This window comes from Melanostigma gelatinosum (assembly GCF_949748355.1).
Source record: "Melanostigma gelatinosum genome assembly, chromosome: 1".
NCBI classification, from domain to species: Eukaryota; Metazoa; Chordata; class Actinopteri; order Perciformes; family Zoarcidae; genus Melanostigma; species Melanostigma gelatinosum.
Window position 1 is genome coordinate 21517297 of NC_136634.1, and position 20351 is coordinate 21537647.

At 42.7% G+C, this 20351-nt stretch overlaps 1 protein-coding gene across 2 annotated transcripts; it reads right to left on the reverse strand.

Moving 5' to 3' along the window:
* Positions 1-40: 40 nt before the first annotated feature.
* On the reverse strand, positions 41-17996 carry LOC306777331 (cytochrome P450 2F2-like). 2 transcript variants are annotated; one of them, XM_079268403.1, is made up of 12 exons: positions 17625-17996; positions 15688-15944; positions 14652-14814; positions 13441-13593; positions 13046-13206; positions 12294-12362; positions 12021-12125; positions 5571-5709; positions 2269-2354; positions 2016-2117; positions 1578-1719; positions 41-1048 (listed from the first exon to the last, which is right to left on the reverse strand). In XM_079268403.1, exons 2-12 carry the CDS (start codon positions 15847-15849, stop codon positions 861-863), a joined length of 1470 nt encoding a protein of 489 aa, XP_079124529.1. In that variant the 5' UTR covers positions 15850-15944; positions 17625-17996; the 3' UTR covers positions 41-860. The 2 variants fall into 2 exon arrangements, with proteins under 2 accessions (XP_079124529.1, XP_079124530.1); XM_079268404.1 differs by lacking the exon at positions 17625-17996 and adding an exon at positions 16912-16959.
* Positions 17997-20351: the final 2355 nt, after the last annotated feature.

Sequence of the window (20351 nt, forward strand, 5' to 3'; positions counted from 1 at the left end):
TCTTTATTCTTACACTTATAAAAGCATCACTATAATGCTATTGAAGATTTATGACCTCAGACTTAACACATACATTTGCAGAAAGCCTCAATCATATCAACTCTATATAACACAATTACATATCAAAGCATGTCATCAGCACTACATATATAAAAGCATGTAATTTTAGGTAATTGGTAAGTAAACCTATCAGAGCATGTCATTTGAATACAGAGACAGCGTAAGTTGTAATCATACATGTGAAAGCATGTCATGGAATCAAAGCTTCCTCCAAATGAAATGACAAAATACATCGTTTGTCAACATCCGTCTCCAACGACGTGACGTTGGAGACAACATTTGTGTATTACACTGTTACAAATATATGTTGACAAATAAATGTGTTTTATGATGTCACAACACTGTGTTTAAGGTTTGGTTGGGTTAGGCACAAACACATATTGGTTAGGTTTAAGGTATCATCGTGGTTTGGGTTAAAATGTTTTGCTAAGGTTCGGGGAGCTTCATGGAATACACAAGTATGAAGTAAGTATATGTAGGTGTCCGAAATTTCTGAATAGTCCACTATGTGGTAAGTTTGCCATTTTGTATTCCTGTCTGAATGTAAAGTAAGAAATATTATATCCTTTATAGTGGACTCAAAGTATTCCGCAATGCAGCGTGAAAAGTAGTGAACAGCCTGTAGCCACTAACCAAGCACTGCCTCGATAGTAAGCAGGGAGTACCGGTAGTATATGAGTAAAGGATGTTGGACACAGCCTATGAAAAGGCCATACTCTGAGAAATAAGTATGTTTTATTAATTGCTAAAGTAAGGTACGGTTATAGTTTGTTTCGTCGAAACATCCATTCATTCTGGGCTTACTGCGTTGCCCTAAGTTTGACTTTCATGCGATAAGGTTTGGGAGTAAGAGTGACCCCATAGACTGGAGTGAAGTCTGGCTTTCCTGCATCCTCGGGCCAGATGAACTTAAACTTCCTCAGCAGCGTCACCATGATGAGGAAGAGCTCCATTCGAGCCAGACCCTCTCCGAGACACATGCGAGGACCTGAGACATAAAAAACAAGACCTCATAGTCATCTACAAGAGTTGGATTTAACTCTCTGTGCATGTTGTTTGTTTTTTATGCTCACATACCCTCACTACTACGTCTCCTCTACTCCCCAATAGAACACTGTGCTCCCAGAATACTTGTGGTTCCTACAGTCTCCAAAAGTAAAATGAGAGCCAGAGAACTTCAGCTATCAAGCTCCACTGCGGTGGAATCAGCTTACAGTTTTCGTCCGGGAAGCAGACACGATCTCCACACTTAAGAGTAGGCTTAAGGATTTCCTCTTCAATGACGCTTATAGTTAGGGCTCGCTCCGGCTTGCCTTGGACCAGCCCTTAGTTATGCTGCCAAGACTGCACATGGAATTTCTAGATTACACTGAGCTCCTCTTTTTCCTTATCCAATGTGAGGGTCCAAGGACAAAGGGTGTTGCTTATTATAGACTGTAAAACCACCTGAGGCAATTTTGTGATTTGTGATATTGGGCTATATGAATATAATTGACTTGACTGGAATTGGCACATACCTGCAGAGAAAGGCATGAAGGCCTCTGGTTTGACAAACTCTCCCTGGTCATTGAGGAAGTTTTCAGGGTTGAATTCATTTGGGGATTTCCATTGTCCCTCCTCATTCAGCACTGAGCCCAGGTTAGGGATGATCAGTGTACCCTGTGGAGGAAATGAAGCAAAAGAGGAAAGGGTAAAGAGGAATGAAGACAACATTAATAAGAGGATGAGTTTTAATTAAGCTACTCAATTAAGGTAATGAGGCTACCATTATTTAAGGATGGTAATCTGTTCAGGGAAATCTGTGACCTACATTACTGAAAGAGACTAAACTGTTTTCTTAGCTCAGTCAAATCAAATGTGAATGATAATTTGCAGAGACATCATATTCCCTGCAGAGAACACTTAAATAGCTTTTGACAATAGTGACAGTATAGATAGGACCAGTTGCTTCGTACCTTGGGGATGGAATATCCCATGAGCTCTGTGTCTTTAGTCGTACAGTGGAAGACGCTGAGTGGAACAGTGTTGGCTACCCTCTGCACTTCATGGATCACGGCCTAGATGAAGAAAGATTTAAGTATCATGTTCCCATACTTTATCTGACTTGGGGCTGAAGAAAAACAATGCAGGCTCTACTGTGTATGCTCCAACAAATATGCTGAGTACACATAAAATGAAGGTGAAATTATGAGAAAAGTGAAGATTTACATGCACGTAAGGCATGTTGTTTCGGTCCTCAAAACTGGCCTGATCCTTCCCCTCCAACACCTCGTCTATCTCCTGCTGACAACGCTCTGAGAGAAACAGCAAAGATAATAATAATTTGCAATAGAATTGAAATGTCAAGACAAAAACACTGTGAACATTATCATTGAGAGTGGATGAAATGTAAACCTATGAAAAGGTGGAAGTAAAATAATCCTAATGTGTGGTGTCCCTGATAAATAAAGTAAACAAAGTAAGGAAACGGTGGAAATTACCTTTTTTAACTTATACACCGAACAGTTCTCTCATTCATTTTTAGCAAGCAAAAGTTGATTTTATCAGGTGAAGCTGAATAAGGTTAGTTCCATAAATTGATGAAATGTGTGCTCACTGCAAGTAGGTGTCTCTACTTTATCCCGAATAATGCAGACATGAATATTTGACAGTTTAAAAATCCAAGAATGATATATCGGTGTTAATGTTAATGTTCTTTACACAACCCATAACATGAATACGTTTTTTGATATGGCTCCCTTAAACTTTGACCGAGATATTTACCGGGCAGGACATTTAACAGCTGAAGAACTAACTTTTCACTACTCTGGGTGGCAAACTAAAGAATCTTTGCCGATACTGCACTTTTTCTTGTGATTTACCGGCTGACATAAACAACGACACCGATATATTTTCAATGACTGATTTATCAGCCGAGCTCTAATAATTACTTTTGAATATCAAACAAAGATGTTTTTTTTTTTTTAAAGAGAAAGATACTTAACTCTAAATGACCAACAGAGTGAACTCAGTCTTTCCTAAGAAAAAGCACGAGCTGACTACATTACACCATTTCCATGCAAGGCAAGGCAAGGCAAGTTTATTTGTATAGCACATTTCAACAACAAGGTAATTCAAAGTGCTTCACATAAAACCATTAAAAGCATCAAAACATAAGGCAAAAGAAAAGGAGATTTAAAAACAATTAAAGAAACAGTGTAAGAAATAAAATTCAGTTGTAAAATGCAGAAATGCAGGAAATTGATTAATATATGAATTGAATGTGGTTCAATTAAAGGCAGCAGCAAACAGAAAGGTCTTCAATCTTGATTTAAATGAGCTGAGGGTCTCAGCAGACCTGCAGCTTTCTGGGACTTTGTTCCAGATATGTGGAGCAGAAAAACTGAACGCTGCTTCTCCATGTTTAGTTCTGACTCTGGGAACAGAAAGTAGACCGGTCCCAGACGACCTGAGGGGTCGGGATGGTTCATAAGGTAGCAGCAGATCAGAGATGTATTTTGGCCCTAAACCATTCAGTGCTTTGTAAACCAACAGCAGGATTTTAAAGTCAATTCTTTGTTGGACAGGAAGCCAGTGCAAAGACCTCAGAACTGGAGTGATGTGATCCACCCTCCTGGTCTTAGTGAGGACTCGAGCTGCAGCGTTCTGAATCAGCTGCAGCTTTCTGACGGACTTTTTACAGAGACCTGTAAACACACCGTTACAGTAGTCCAGTCTGCTGAAGATAAATGCGTGGACAAGTTTTTCCAAATCCTGTTGAGACATAAGTCCTCTGATCCTTTATATATTCTTCAGGTGATAGTAGGCTGATTTTGTAATTGTCTTGATATGGCTGTTCAGGTTGAGGTCTGAATCCATAACTACACCTAGACTTCTGGCTTGGTTTGTGGGTTTTAACATCAGTGACTGAAGCTGAGCTGTGATTTTCAATTGTTCGTCCTTGGTACCAAAAACAATTACTTCTGTTTTATCTTTGTTTAATTGAAGAAAATTCTGGCACATCCAGTTGTTGATTTGTTCAATGCAGTTACCCAGCCCTTGTATGGGATTATAGTCCCCTGGTGACATAGTTATGTAGATTTGTGTGTCGTCTGCATAATTATAACACACTTTGTTGTTTTCCATAATCTGAGCTAGTGGAAGCATGTAGATGTTGAACAGAAGAGGCCCCAGTATTGAACCTTGGGGAACACCACATGTCATTTTAGTCAGCTCTGATGTGTAATCAGCTACAGACACAAAGTATTCTCGGCCCTCAAGTAGGATTCAAACCAGTTAAGTGCTGTGCCAGAGAGTCCCGCCCAGATTTTTAGTCTTTCTAGGAGTATGGCATGGTCGACCGTGTCGAATGCAGCACTGAGATCTAGTAAGACTAAGACTGAACTTCTACCATTGTCTATGTTTAAGTGGATGTCGTTGAAAACCTTAACAAGAGCAGTTTCAGTGCTGTGGTGCTGTCGAAAGCCTGACTGGAAAACATCAAAGCAGTTATTTACGGTCAAGAAGTTGGTCAGCTGTTGGAAAACCGCTTTTTCAATTATTTTACTTAAAAATGGGAGGTTTGATGTTGGCCGATAATTTTTCATCGTTGCGGAGTCTAAACTAACCTTCTTTAGGAGTGGTTTAATAACTGCCACGCAGGTAGTTAGCAGCTAGCGAGGCAGACAGCTACTATGAGAAGCAGGGCTGTTACTAATAGAAATAACTACGGGCCTGAAACTGATGCAGCTAAATGGAATCCAGCCATGCAGGTTGTTTTTCCTGTGCAAGGAACTGCCCTTTGGTCTGTCAAGAATCCTGGAGGGGTAAAGAGTACTTGTTCAATGTACCTGGGGCTTTCTGGAATTTGCGGAAGGCCTCTGACCATGTCCAATGGGATGACTTGTGAGGGTGGATTTTATCGTCCCCAAGGGGAAATTTGTTGAGGGGGCAAAATTCAGAGCCTTTACTGCCGGGATATGGGATTCCTGAGCTATTGCTATAACTTGCACTGTACTGTCCATTTATAACATTGTGCATATTTGCAGCTAAACGTCAGGTGTATCATTGGTGTTGCATCTCGTCACTGATAGGCTGTGTCTCAGAGGTAGATTGGGTTGTCCTCTAATTGGAAGCATGGCAATTCGATCCCCGGCATCTTCAGTCAGCAAGTGTCCTTGAGCAAGACACTAAACCCCAAATTGCTCCCCAAGGCTGTGCCGTCCGTCGTTAAAAAAAAAAAAAGAGTTTAGATCCTGTTGGGCAGGTGGCATCTTGCATGGCAGCGTCTGCCATCAGTGTATGAATGGACATGTGAATGTCAACGTGTAGTGTACAGCGCTTTGAGTGATCGGAAGACTAGAAAGGCGCTGTATAAATGCAAGTCCATTTACCTTTTTACACAATAGACATTTTGATACGTCTTCCACAAAAAATACATTTTCAGTTCATGACTTTCATAGAAAGTATTCCTGCATGTAAAATGTACGGTACAGACAAATGGTAGAACAATGGAGCCATTGTTTGCATACCTTGTACGTGTGGGTAGTTCGTAAGGTAGAGGAAAGCAGTAAGCAGGGTGTTGGAAGTAGTGTCAGTCCCAGCAAAGTGAAGATCTAGGGCGTATATCGTCAGCTGTGCTTCTGAAAAGGAAGAACTAGCATCACCTTCCTAAGGAGAAAAGAATGATCGTTTTAAAACAATGGTGGCCAAACGTTGTAGATTGATTGCAGGCCATATGCAGAAAATTATCCGGAGTCACGAGCCAAACCACAGTAAATGTGTAGTTTTCAACCAGTTACACTGCAAGAAAGTCAGTGGTTATGGACCATAAAACCACTTATGCCATATAAAATAAATTTTCGATAAAACACCACTGACATTTAACATAACAGCAGTAGTTAATTGTTGAGCCCACATATAAGCTGTGCTGCTGTTTTCCCTCCAATTTGCCTGTCACCTGATCCAGCTCACTTGTGCATAGTGTCTGTTTCACCCTCTTTTTTCTAGTTTTAATTGATCTACTAATAGTACGATGTCAGCCAACACGTACTAGAAGTTTTTTAGAACTTTTTTATAACTAGAACTGTTTTTGCATTGATCTGCTATGGCTTCACTCACCCCTCCATCCGACTGTGTCAGCTGCGCCCGCCTGGTGGATAAAATCACAGAGTTGGAGGGAAGAATATCCACGCTCTACAGGATCCAGTATGCCGAGAGCCTCATGGACACCATCATTTTCGGTCCATCACAGACTAACACAGCCAGCGACCGCGTGCATGAGTCCATCGCTTCCAGTCCTGCTGCCGCGGCACCTCCTCCGGTCGCAGCTCCTGAGGCCTCCTGGCTACGGCTCGGAGCTAAGCCCAAAGCCCTGGTCAGCTCTACTCCATCACATCACGAGCCCTGGTCCCTGGTCTGTGCTCGCGGCAGCCGGAGAGGGAGACGCTCATCTCCTACACCCCATGGCTTCGATGTCCAGCTGAAGAATGGATTTGACGCCCTTGCCCTGCACGAGTTCCCTCCTCTGACTACGGACTCCCAGCTTCCTACATCATCCCAGCTGCCGCCTCGGGGGACCCACAGCCCCGGGTCCACCGACATCCCTACGCCAGTCATTCCTGAGCCCTCCTCTCGCCCCAGGACACGCCGCTCCATACCGTGCTTTACACCAGCACCGCGGCGAGCTTCGGTCGCCCGTTCTCTCAGTCCTTGCTTGTCTGCTCCGCCACCACTGGTTGAATCCTCGCCTCCATCCACGCGTATTACACGCGCAGTGTTGCCGCCTCGTCCCCTCTTCGCCCCGACGACGCTGATAGTCGGGGACTCAATCATCAGGAACACCCGTTTCTTCAACGCGGAGACACACTGCTTCCCCGGAGCAACGGCTCCAGACATCCTGCTGACACTGCCTGGCCTGATGCGCGCCCTCCCGTCTTCCATTCGGCGAATTATCGTTCATGTGGGAATCAACGATACAGCCCTCCACCAGTCCGAGTTGACCAAGATGGATTTTACAAATCTTTTAAGCTTTTTAAACAGCTGTGGACTGTCTGTTTTTATCAGTGGTCCAAGTCCAACACTCGGCCGTGGATCACAGCGGTTCAGCAGAGTCCTCAGCCTCCACACCTGGCTCCAGGCCGCCTGCAGGACCAACAACGTGAGCTTCATTGACAATTTTAATCTGTTTTGGGGCCGCTCTTCCGCTTTTAAGAAGGATGGTATTCATTTTAACAAGCTGGGTAGCCGCCTGCTAGCGGCTAATTTACAGTATGCTGTTCACTCCCATTCACATGATTGACTGTTTACACCTGGATCCCCTGTCCGCTGTCACTCTTCCTCTACGATAATTCATCAGCCGCATTCATCCCCTACAAGCAACACCAGCTCCCCCTGGCGGCATGGAGGATCTCCAGCCTCTAACGTAACTTCCACTCCACGACCCATGAGCATTCCCGTGAGAATCACAGACTCGCGCTCACGCCCTAGTTATGGTCGGTTTCGAGGTGCTGCACGAGTGATCCGTCATGTTGCACATACCCCCAAAGCTTCCTGTGCTGATGACGACACAGTGTCTTCCCCCATCAAATTGTGTCTGATTAATGCACGCTCTATAACAAACAAGGCTCACATTTTAAATGACTTGTTCACAAGTCATAATTTGGCTTTTTTATTTCTGACCGAGACCTGGCAACAGAATATGGAATGCATCCATTTCAATGAACTCTGCCCTGTGGACTGTTCTTATGTTGGGACACCGCGTCTGACAGGCCGCGGTGGAGGCCTCGCCGTGGTCTGGAAGAATCAGTTTTCCTGCCACTTGGGGAGCACAGAATCCTATGCTACTTTTGAACTACAGCTGACTAAAGTGGGCCGGCAAAAGCCGTTTTACTGTTTTTTAATTTACCGACCTCCAGGTCCTGCAGGTCAGTTTTTATCAGAATTCACAGACTTTCTGACCTCTATTATCAAGCTAGACAAAGTGCTTCTGGTTGGTGATTTCAATCTGCATGTCAATGATACCACAGACTGTATAGCTACTGAGTTTCTCAATATTACTGAATCTTTTAATTTCACGCAACATGTTTCTGGCGCCACTCACAGGGGTGGTCACACCTTGGACCTTGTGTTTTCTCTGGGTCTTGATATTGATAATACCCGTTGTGAGGACCTATTGATCAGTGACCATAAATGTATTTTCTTTGATCTTTCTGTCAATGCTGACCCCTTGTGTCTGAAACAAACATTCCACTCACGCATTATTACTCAGAGTACAGCTGATCAGTTCTCGATGCACTTCTGCTGTGACTTTTACACAAATCTCAATGATGTTGAACACTTGATACAGTCATTTAATGAACATTGCACCACTTTGCTGGATAAAGTGGCACCTCTTAAGGAAAGGACCAGGGCTGCCTATAACACTACTCCGTGGATGACAGAAGCTGTGTGCAGCGTGAGACAGAAGTGTCGCAGGGCAGAGCGGCTCTGGAAAGCTACTGGGCTAGAAGTGCATCGTTTATATCTCAAAGACCTAAGAGTTTCTTTTAATACCACAGTAAAGGAAGCTAGAACTGCTTATTTTGCCAACCTAATCTCTTCTTCAAAGAAAAATCCCAAGATTCAGTTTGACACAATTAGAGGAATTGTTTCACCACCTGTCTCCACTGTACCATGCTATTCTGTTGACGATTGCAACAAATTCCTGATCTATTTTAATGATAAGGTAACAGGTATTAGGTCTGGCATTCGGCCTGGGATCTGTTCGGCTACTTGTAGCTCCTCGCAATCTCCTGCTGTTATGGGCTCTTTCCAGCCTATCAGCCTTCAAGACCTGATGGACTTAATTAACAAAACAAAGCCATCATCTTGCCCTCTGGATATAATTCCATCCTCTCTATTTAAGAACGTTCTGTTAACTATTGGCCCTGCAGTAACATCTATTGTCAATTCCTCATTGTCTACAGGAATTGTCCCTTCCTATTTCAAACATGCCACTATCCAGCCCATATTAAAGAAACCTAACTTAGATCCAGCTTTGCCCATGAACTACAGGCCCATATCAAAACTGCCTTTCCTGTCCAAACTTTTAGAGAAAGTGGTGGCCAAACAACTTACTGCTGCACTGGAGAGGCACAACATGTACGACAAGTTCCAGTCTGGGTTTCGTAAGCAACACTCTACTGAAACCGCTCTCCTGAGGGTTTCAAATGACATTCTCATGTGTGCTGATGCAGGTGACTGCTCTGTGTTAGTTCTTCTGGACCTAAGTTCTGCATTTGACACTGTAGACCAGGGATTCCCAAAGTGGGGTGCGCGCACCCCTGGGGGTGCGCGAGCTGCCTCTAGGGGGTGCGCGAGAGGAAAAATGTAATGGCGGCTCAGTCCTGTCTCCTAAAAATTACGTTCCCCCAAAACTAAAATGCATTCTCAATTACGTTTTACCACGAACGTATTTTCTCCCTGATTACGTTTGTGTTTGACGTACAAATACGCTTCTCATCAACATATCTTTGCTGTACTCTAGTCTTTATTATTTTTCTGTGATCTGCCTCGCCTCTGCCCCGCCACCCACAAGTTATTGACCCGCGGCCTGTTCCGAGGGCTGAAGACCTGACGATCGGGTGCCTCACGGCGGGGACGGCTGGAGACCTCGCGTCCCAGCGCCAACGAGTGAGCGCCGCCACTCGGAACCATAAAACCAAGTCCCGGATTTCACCCGGGGGACATTCTGGAGGTATTGTGACCGGGTGATGTGCCTCGTTGCTGGGGAGGTATGAGCCGAGAGTGGCGGGGTGTTATGGAGGTTTATATTACAACTCGTGTTGTTCCCGTGCGTGTATGAGCGCATTTCTGCCGAAGACAGGCGGCGTGTTGTGGTGGTATTCTGGCCGCGTAATAGGGAGGAGAGGCGGTGGTGGAGAGGGAAAAATGTTAAAGAGATGGTGGAATGTATGATTGGAGAGAGAGAAGCGAAAAAGTTGGACGTGATCCCGGTGTCCAACAACACTGTCGCGCGCATCGATGCTTTGTCCGAAGACATCCTGGCTACATTGGTCGGTCGCGTGAAGAAGAGTGAGTTTTACTCTCTGCAAGTAGACGAGCCTACAGATGTGGCCAATCTGGCCACTCGTCCGTTACCTTCGTAACGTTACGTTCGTTACCTTTTCGAAGGCACGGTGCAGGAAGAGTTTTTGTGTTTTTTATCTTGTAAACAAACGCCACGCGCGAGCAAACTGTTCTCTCATTCGTCCGATTTTTATGCGGCTCTGTTGCTTTTTTTTTTTAAGGTGTGTGTGTGTGTGGGGGGGGGGGGGTTGGGGGTGCGTGAACCCGGTCGGGATGTAGAAGGGGGTGCGTGGCCTAAAAAGTTTGGGAACCGCTGCTGTAGACCATGACATCCTGATTAAGAGGCTACGTGATTGGGTGGGCATAACTGGCATAGCGTTAGACTGGTTTACATCTTACCTCAGTGACAGAAGTTTCAATGTCTCTGTGGGTGACTTTGTGTCTGTTACCTCTCCACTGTCTTGTGGTGTACCGCAGGGCTCGGTTCTGGGGCCTCTGTTATTTTCCCTTTATCTGTTACCTTTGGGACCGATCATAAAAAGCTATAATGTGTCCTATCACTTATATGCAGACGACATCCAACTTCATCTGTCATTCAAACCCAGCGAGGCATTCACATTAACTAGGCTCCTGGACTGTGTCAATGCCATCAGAGACTGGACGGCAGAAAACTGCCTGCAACTCAACGACTCTAAGACGGAGGTCCTAGTTATTGCTCCAGAGGAGTTTGTCCCCATGATCAGGCAGATTATTAGTCCTCTCTCCTCTGCTTCCCATTGCAACCTGCGCAATCTTGGGATTTTCTTTGATCGCTCCATGTCATTTGACCCTCATGTTAAGCAGCTGTCCAGGTCATGTTTCTTCCATCTAAGAAATATCAGTAAACTGAGATCTGTATTATCAACGCCTGAATTAGAAATGATCATACACACATTTATCTCCTCTCGCATTGACTACTGCAACTCACTTTTCACATCACTCAGTGTATCTGCTCTTAACCGTCTGCAAGTCATCCAAAACGCTGCCGCCAGATTACTCACCAGGACAAACCGACGGTCTCACATCACCCCCGTACTCCGATCTCTCCACTGGCTTCCTGTAGCATCTCGGATACACTTCAAAATTCTCACCATCACTTACAGAGCACTTCACGGTCAGGCTCAGACTTATGTAGCTGATCTACTTCGCCCCTATTCACCCGCCCGCACTCTCAGGTCAAATGCTCTAGATCTTCTGTCAGTCCCACGCACACGATTTAAGACCCGTGGTGACCGAGCCTTTGAGGCAGTGGCCCCGAGGCTCTGGAATGCTCTGCCTGCAACTCTACGCCTCGCAGATACTGTGGATACTTTTAAAAGCCAGCTAAAAACCCACCTGTTTAGGCTGGCATTTGTGTAAAAGTAAACCCATGTCCTAGACCTGCTCTTAATATTTGTTTTACATTTTTATTTTATTCTTTAACATTTTGTATTCACTCTGTGTATGTAATTTATTGACCCTAGGGTCACATTATGTTTTTTATGCTTTTAAATGTCTGCTCTGTTAAGCACTTTGTGATAGTACTGTCTGTGAAAAGCGCTATATAAATAAAATTCATTCATTCATTCATTCATTCATTCATTCATAACAAAAAGTAACTCTGTATTTCTTGCTTTTAAATCATATTTAATGCAATACTTTTAAACTTAAATAAATTGGCTTAAGTACCCACATAAAATATGATGACATATAAGTCGGAAAACGGGTAAAGTTATCACAGGCGGACCAGGCAGAACTTCCTAAATATTGGTTTCTAAGTGGTCAGTTAAAAGATTCCGATGCAAATGTCAATGTAAGACGTAAACCTGTCCGTATATTATTAACATATTCATAATTCTCTAATTTTCCCAACGTTGCTGTGTTCTATGATTCACCTTATCCAGCCGATCCAGATAACAGTCAACAAAGTCCCGTGGCTCTCCAGGGACTCTCGTCTGCTTGTGCTCATTCATCAAAGAAATCGCAATTTTCTGACAAGTCTGAAAAACATTCAGTTCAACATTCAGAATTTGTATTCTACTTTTTTTTTTCCATTGACAAAATGCACGTGTTTTGGTTGCCTCTGTATACATGTTGAAGGTGAGGTTAGAGTACCATCATTTTATATATATATATATATATAAATAGAGATAGAGATATTAACATACCTCAAAATTATTAAAGGCCTTTCTGAAGGGCAGCGGCAGCCTTCGAATCATGGGTAAAGAGTCATAAATCTGTTTAAAAAAAGAAAAGATACGTCTTTAGATTATTTAAAACCAAACACGCAGATTCTGCATTCTGGCATGAATTCCTCTGCACAAATAACTTATCTTATTTATTAAATATAGGCTAAGATTCTGTGCTTAGCTAAAAAACAACTCTTAAATTTCCGTGCCATGTGAACCATGGGAGCAGATTAAGATCCCAACATGTTGAATGAAACACCACTCAGCCAGTTGCTGTTGTTTTCTCTTCTTCTTTTTAGTTATGCAGTTTTGACAGAGGACCGAGCAGCAGAGCGTGTTGCAGGTTTAAATATCCTCGATCATATGTTATCGGTTATAAACTTGTTTTTCTCTGCATGAGAAAATTGACATTTGGCTTTAAAGCGTGTGAAAAGTGTCAATTGGGTAACTCTCACGGTCGATGTGTGACAGTTGGCAGCCCTGCTAGTGATACTCACATTAGCCCCAGTTGTAGCTTTTTGATTGGTGCCACTTGACAAATGCTAGCATGCTAACGTGCTCAACTAAGATGATGAATATGGTAAACATTATACCTGCTAACTATCGGCATGTTAGCTTGCTAAAGTTAGCTCTGAGCACCACCGACCTCACAGCCTCACAGAGCCGCTAGCTTAGCTGAAGTCTGATATTTCTGCGCCAGGTTTGACGGCACCAACATGCCTTTGACTCACCATAGCCCATGGTCCATTGGCTATCTTGGAATTCTCAGTAAAGCACTGAACAACCACTTTGATGACCTCATCGTCATACTCGAAGCGTTTTCCAAACAGAACCTGGCAGATGATGTTGGAGGCCGCATTATGAAACATAATTTGCGGACTGAAGGTTTTGCCTGTAAAAGACATGTTCACTGAAGTACAACACAGTATTGTGCAAGAATGCAAACAAGGACATTAGACTAGCAATGAACAAGCAAAAGTCAACATTCATCGAAATACGTGATCAAGATCCACCTTGTAACATTATCAAATAATAGTAGAGTATTTGTGCTGCTCAGATGTCAGTGTCACTGATTAAAGTGAACCCTGCCATCCATAGGAGGACTGTGGGCTCACTGATGACTTACCAATGCTCATCTCCAGCGTTTCAAGGGTGTATTGTATCTCTCCATGAATCCTCTCCTCCATTGAATCCTTCCCCATACCAAAGTTCCTCAAGTTCATCAGAGCAAAGCGACGTTGATCCTTCCAACTAGAACCGTAATCTGCCAGAATCACTCCTACAACAGACGAAGTGGCACGAAAGTCATTATAGCAGTGTTTTTCCAGAGCCAGTCTACTTTCTAGTCTGTTTTATAATTTACTCTCCTCTGTAACTTAATCTCGCTTCTTTATTTATTTACCGTTCATTACAGTCAGTGGTCTCAACATTTGTATTAATGATTTATATACTTTTTGAACTAGTTTTGAACAGATGGAGGGTTGATAAATAACAGCAAAATAAACTGAGCAAAAGTTGTGGCGTCAAGGCAGTTGGACCAATTTTCAGTGTTGTGCAAGGAAAGTGCTTCCCCTGCCAAAGGTATTCAATGGAGTCCCACTTTTTAGAGAACAAAGACTTTCAAAAGACTCGTGGTTAGAACAATATATAGAGCCGCTTAACATGTGAGTGGGCAGCTGCTTTTCTAAAAGACTTCTACAGGACAAGTGCAGACAAGTTTGATAACTGATTAACTGCCTTGTTGGAGGTTGTGGTTTTGATAAAGGGAGCCGATAAGTCAGCTCCAGCCCTACCTCCTTTTCTCTGGCAAACTGAAAAGCACACTGTAAACGTACATCTGTTACATGACATACGCTTGTTCCCCTCTTTTGAGTTGTGAGGTGCTGCCAAAGAAAACACAGCTGCTCGGCTTTACACAAATACTAGAAGGCAAGATCATATCAGCCCTGTTTTAGCCTCCCTTCACTGGTTACCAGTAGGTTTTTGATTTTAATTTTAAGGTTTTATTGTATCCCTTTAAAGCACTTCGTGGTTCAACTCCAAGTCATATTGCTGAATTGCTGCGGCCTTATGAGCGACAAAGAGATACTGGTCAACAGGCTTTCACCATTTCCCTCCATGCTGCAGCATGTGCCTGTGCATAGGCCACACATTTCCATTTATTGTGATAATAATGGCAATAAAAACTTGCACCGTGACGCTTATTTTAACACCATATATAGTGGTAACTGTCCCATCCCTATATGCATGGACAGAGATACACTGCTGACATATAAAGCACTTTTTCAGAATGTGGGATTACATTCACTGCCCTTTGAAACATCACGTCTGTCCTACCTTTCCTCTGGGTGACGTCATTGACAAACAGGTCTTGGGGTCTTCCAGCAAAATCAACGCCCTTGGCCACTAAAGCCTCCTTAATGGTCTTCATTCCATTGATGACCACTGCTGGTTTGGGACCGAGAAATATGCTGTAGACATTTCCATAAGTCTTCCTCAGCTGGAAGAGAACCAGATAACATGTCAGTGTTTTAAATATATATATATATATATATATATATATATATATATATATATATATATATATATATATATATATATCATATAACTTCAGAAGGATATTACTCGCAGCAATTTGGCTAGTAGCGTGAAAAATATGACACACCCAAGCAGACTTAAAAGACAATTTAAAGCAGGTAAACACCGCACATAAGTCGGGAAGACATCTATCGGTGGAGTGTATATTCAGGGATTTCATTGCACAAACTAAAAATGAGTGTTTGAATCTATTGCACCTGGCCTTGGGGAGTCTACCTCCGCCCTGAAGGATGCAGCTCTAACTAGCTGCAGCTTGTGGGATGTAGCTATGCAGATACTTTTGGTAATGAATGACCAGCGTTGTGATATGTGCTTAGACTTTAGCCACAACTTCAGGATTTCCTTTCATCTGCATTGTATTGAGAGCTCAGCAGCGGAGTTCTCAAAATCTCTTTCCAAGTATTTTATCATGCGCAGGTTAGACAACGCTCACTATGTATGCATGGCCTGTGCCACTGGTTGGCTATAGTCCAGTTAAGTACACAGGCAGTTAACTCTGTACAGACAATATGTCAGTATAGGCGCCTGTTGTGAGCACACCTTACCCATGAAGCATATCTTACAGTGCAAAGATTTTAGTTCACATGTTTTTATCTTACGCTTGCAGCCGACTTTTAAATCTATTACGATCGGGGGAAAGCAGCACAGTTGCCACAAGTGTCAGTTTTAAAACATTTTAGACACATTTTATGTACTAATGATAGTGATTACATGAATACAATAACAAGTTATTGCATTGGGAGAGCAACATCGTTGATTTAAGCGTATGTCTCACCCTTTCAAAGTCATTCAGGGGGTTCTCGAGGCTCAGTTCCAAAATGTTCCCCAGTATCGGCAGGATGGTGGGTCCTGGTGGAAAGTTCTTTGGCCTCCGGGATTTGAGTTGAATGAGGATGAAGATAACGCAGATCAAAAGCAGGATGACTGATGCAAACATGGTGGAATGGACTGAACTGAAGAGCTGATTGACTTGCTGTAAGAGTGTAGCTCCTCCGTTCTTAGTGCTGCCTCCTCTGGTTGTAGTTTCTTCCCCTGTATTCAAAGGTGGGTGGGAACATCAAACAGAAAACAGGTCACACACTTTCAGAGGCATGAGTTCCGACAGGCTTTGGCTGGAATTGTCCACTAAAATATCAATGTGTATGTTGCTGAATTAGTGCCGTAGTTTGCCACAAAGTGTATTGTCATGGCTTATCAATAGAGTTGACAAAAGCTAATCAGTTACAGCCGGCGGTAGAACGCAAACAAGTACATTTATTCAAATACTGTACTTTCAGAGGTCTTTATAATTTTTGCCACTTTCTACTTGCAGTCCACTGCATTTTAGAGGGAACTATTGCACTTTTTCTTTTTTTACACTACACCAAATTTTTGTATACAAAACATATGAAGAGCTAATAAATAATATTTAATGCAAAATATGCCCAACATAGTCCCAGCTTCTCAAATATACTCATGCATTTCCTTTTAATTGTTTCAATCATTTCTATTACGGTAATTATTTTTTTTGAATGTTGAGGTTTAGTCTGCATTAGAAAAAAGAATCAACATCGAGAGTACGTCTTTTTTTCTGCATTAAGATTACTTTTACTTTGAATATCCTACTATTCCATGTTATTAAACTGGCATAGGTTTAGTCAAGTGACATTTTAAATGCAGCACTTTTACTTACTTTTCTTTTTTTTAAGTAGGCTACTCTTCAATCGTCTGAAGTTATAAGTTACTCTGCCCAAATGACGCATAGAATAGGCAACATTACATAAGGACCTAACAGCTGACGCGCAGCGTCTTTTCGGACTGACTGCTCATCACTAGACTCGAGACTCTCATCGACAAAACACCGGATGCCTGCTGTAGAAAATAGAGGCATCCTCCTTCAGGCTGCTCCTTTACGGAGATATAGAAGTTAGTCGCGAAACAAACACTTGCCAAACCAACCAGTTCGTCTTCATCCTCCACGTGCTGTGTTGTAAACTCGAAAATAAAGCACATATCTCACCTTTGTATCTCCGCTTGTTGCATGCTTGTTGTTGTGGACTGAGCTCAATGTTGGCCGCTGGGGGAGGGGGGGGGGGGGACTCGCTATCGACTAAAACCAAGGCGAACAGGCTGTACTGTTTCCATGTGGTTACATAACAATGTTGTGTACAACAGTGGCGGCTGGTTGAAAATGTTCTAGGTAGGGCCATCCTATCAATTTCAGCAAACATCCCAGTATGATTTAATGCAAAAAAAATGTAAGTATCAAACACGCATTATTGCTTGGCAGTTAAATATTTAACATGTATTCCAACACGAAAACAATCAGTAAATAACACTTATATAATATAATATAACATGTTCATTTATTGAGATGTCCTATGGACCTTGTTATAGGAGGTAAAGATCAGGAGAAGTAAACATGAAGTGTAATTATGAATACTGATGTTAAATTAAGCTATGATGAGTTTTCACTGTTAATTTAACATCTCTATTACATGTTGATGCCTCCATGACCAAGTTAAGCAGACGAGACTGAGGACAACTATGTATAAGAAAAGATGTTCACTTTGCCTAATATGTAGCTTGACAGAGTTCTCATGTGTGTCCTGGTGTTCTCATGTTTCCTTACTTCCTCATCCCTCACTCCCGTAACTGTCCGTGCTGGATCCGTCCCCGTTGTTTTAAAAAGCTAAATACGTTATTAACATGACGTCATGCAGCTAGCCAAACCTGTCTGTTGTACAGCTAGTACAGAAGCTCCGCATGTACTGCTTCCCTTTCCCGCGAGTCTGCTGTCTGATTGTGAGGTCAGGCTGATCTGATATCAGCTATTTGGCTGCAGAATCTCCTCAAAGTTCTCCTCTCAAACGGGTCTTGGAGGAGGAGTGCTCGCGCTGGCGCGGGCACCTGTAGAGACTTCTCCTGACGAGAACGCGCAGCGAGGGGGGCCTGATCGTGTCGAGGCTGAATCTCCTCACAATGAAAGTGGAGCAGGCCAGCACACGTGGACTGATAGCTTTTCAGTCACACGGCGCTAAAAACGTTACCGAAACTGATTTACAATTATAAGTAGTGATGTTACGAGATGTGCCGACGCTTCGAAGCGTGTGTCGAGTAATGGAAGGGGCGTTTCCTTGAAGCGCGTATCGAGGCTTGCTTCATGTAGGGGAGGAGCCAAAAATGATGACGTCCGAAGCCTCGCTGCCCGGCTGTACCACGTGACTGCTTCGGGAAGTGGTTCAGAGTTTGCCGGGAGGTTCGACAGCAATATAAACCACTCAGGCTCCATTCAAAATGTGGGTTGTTGGTGGAGAGTTGCGGTCAGTTGAGAGTTTGGATAGTTTGGAGAGAGAGAGATAGTTTGGATAGCGTTCATATAGTTTGGAGAGTTTAGAGAGAGAGAGATAGTTTGGATAGCGTTTATATAGTTTGGAGAGTTTAGAGAGAGAGAGATAGTTTGGAGAGTTAGGAGAGTGAGGAGAGAAGGATAGGTGATGGAGCCAGCTAGGAAGAGGAGGATTTCCCCTGTGTGGGAACACTTTGATTTGATAACTCCTAATAAGGTAAGCTAAAGCTAACTCTATTTCAGACACATTAGGTTTGCTTATTAAGAACTGTATTTTTCACAGTTTCTTCTTTTATTCAAAGGTGAGGTGTTTATTGTGCTCCAAGGAGTTGGGGTACAATAACAACACCTCATCCATGCTAAGGCATTACCGTGCGGAAACTGGAGCGTCACCCAGCCATGGTAAGTCATTACAATATTACAAATGCACCATCACAATTTTTCCCTGTTCACTTTTGTTTATTGTGCAAATAAAGACAGAAAGAAAGGTAACAGACACTGTATTTATTCTCTTTTAACCAGCCACCAGAAAAGAAGAGCTGGATGAAGCCCTCGTCTCCATGATAGTGAAGGACACACAGCCCTTCAGTATTGTGGATGATGTTGGATTCAGGGCATTTGTGTTTGCGTTTTTGTGCACGCTAGCATCTTCTGTACCCTGTGAAAGGGTGTTTTCAAAGGCCGGAGAGGTTGTGTCAAAAAAAGGAATCGTTTAAAACTAAAAACTGTTGAGAAACTGTTATTTCTGAATAAAAATGAATAAAATATCCCCTGTCCTGTACATCACTGTCCAAGTTACACAAGCATATTCAGTCCCCTCTTCCTCGTTCCACAAGCACTTTCACTGTCCTCTGTCTGCTTAAGCCCATGCCATTTTCCTAAAGTGACATAATAACATTAATACACAACCTGCCATATCATATGATACTCCCATTTTGGGAAAAATTTACACACACAGAATACATTCAAAAAATATATAAAAATATTTTATTATGCACATATGTGATCATTTATGTACAGAAATTATTTGGTCATACATTTTTGTAATTCAGTCATTCCCAACAGCCATAACAGACACAACAATTCAATGCATCACATTATGTGGTTCAGATACAGCTGCCTGTGATTATACACTTGGCCAGTAGGTGGTATCGTGTGCACATGAAGCATCGAGTAATGAACCCTTTCTCGAACCAATTGGCTGAAGTGTTGCGAGGCCTCATGAGGCTTCATCTCGCCATCACTAATTATAAGGAATTTAATTCCACTGATGCAAGTACGATTACAGTTAAACATTGGAGTACATACTCCTATGAAATATTAAAACAATAAAACCCCATTTGCAAAAAACTCAACTCAGCTCCTCAGGTGAAAAACACGTCCGTCGTCTGAGGGCCATCATGCGAGAGAGAGAAAAAAGACTTGAAATTAAACCACCCACCTCTGTTCGAAACACCTCCTCTTCCGTTTATCCCGATTCCTATTGGCTAACTTCCAGGAGTGTATTCGCCTGTCTGCCTTTCTGTCCCTGAGTTTACTAACACATTCAATGACCGTCAATTACGTTTTAATCCCTTCTATAATAATCCTTCAGTGTGAAAGTTAAACTTCTGCAACTTGGCAGAAGCTTCATGTCTTTTAGCTACTATTCCTACATCACTTTATGTTTATCTTAATTATGCATTCCCAAAACCCTTATGATTATGACTAATTATGAATTATTAATTATGAATTATTAAACACTTTTATTATATCTACTAACTACAGTTTTTGCTCAAATTTCTTACAATCGTTCTGGCCCCACGCTGAATCTATTTGAGGGCGCTGATTGGCTAAATTGTATGTCACTCATTTATATCTTGAATCAGCAATTGGCTAAACTGCTTCATAGACCCGCCTCTTTTGGGCCAAAACGATCAGGCCCCCCAAACTGCGCGTTCTCAGAGTGTCGTGCACACAGACAGAGAGCAGGAGCAGAGAGCACACAGGCGGAGAGGACGTGCAGACAGGCGGAGAGGACGAGCAGGAAAGGCATATATTTTGCGCAGATATCATACTTGACACACATTACTGGGTATATTCCATAGTTCAAAAACACAAATATTGACAAT

Excerpts from the sequence above, each read along its gene's own strand:
- LOC306777331 (XM_079268403.1), bottom strand. The coding sequence starts at position 15,849 with ATGTTTGCATCAGTCATCCTGCTTTTGATCTGCGTTATCTTCATCCTC. Across the intron at positions 5,710-12,020 it reads ATCTGGATCGGCTGGATAAG|GAAGGTGATGCTAGTTCTTC; the intron begins GTGAATCATAGA and ends TTTTCTCCTTAG. Across the intron at positions 1,720-2,015 it reads TGGGATATTCCATCCCCAAG|GGTACACTGATCATCCCTAA; the intron begins GTACGAAGCAAC and ends TTTCCTCCACAG.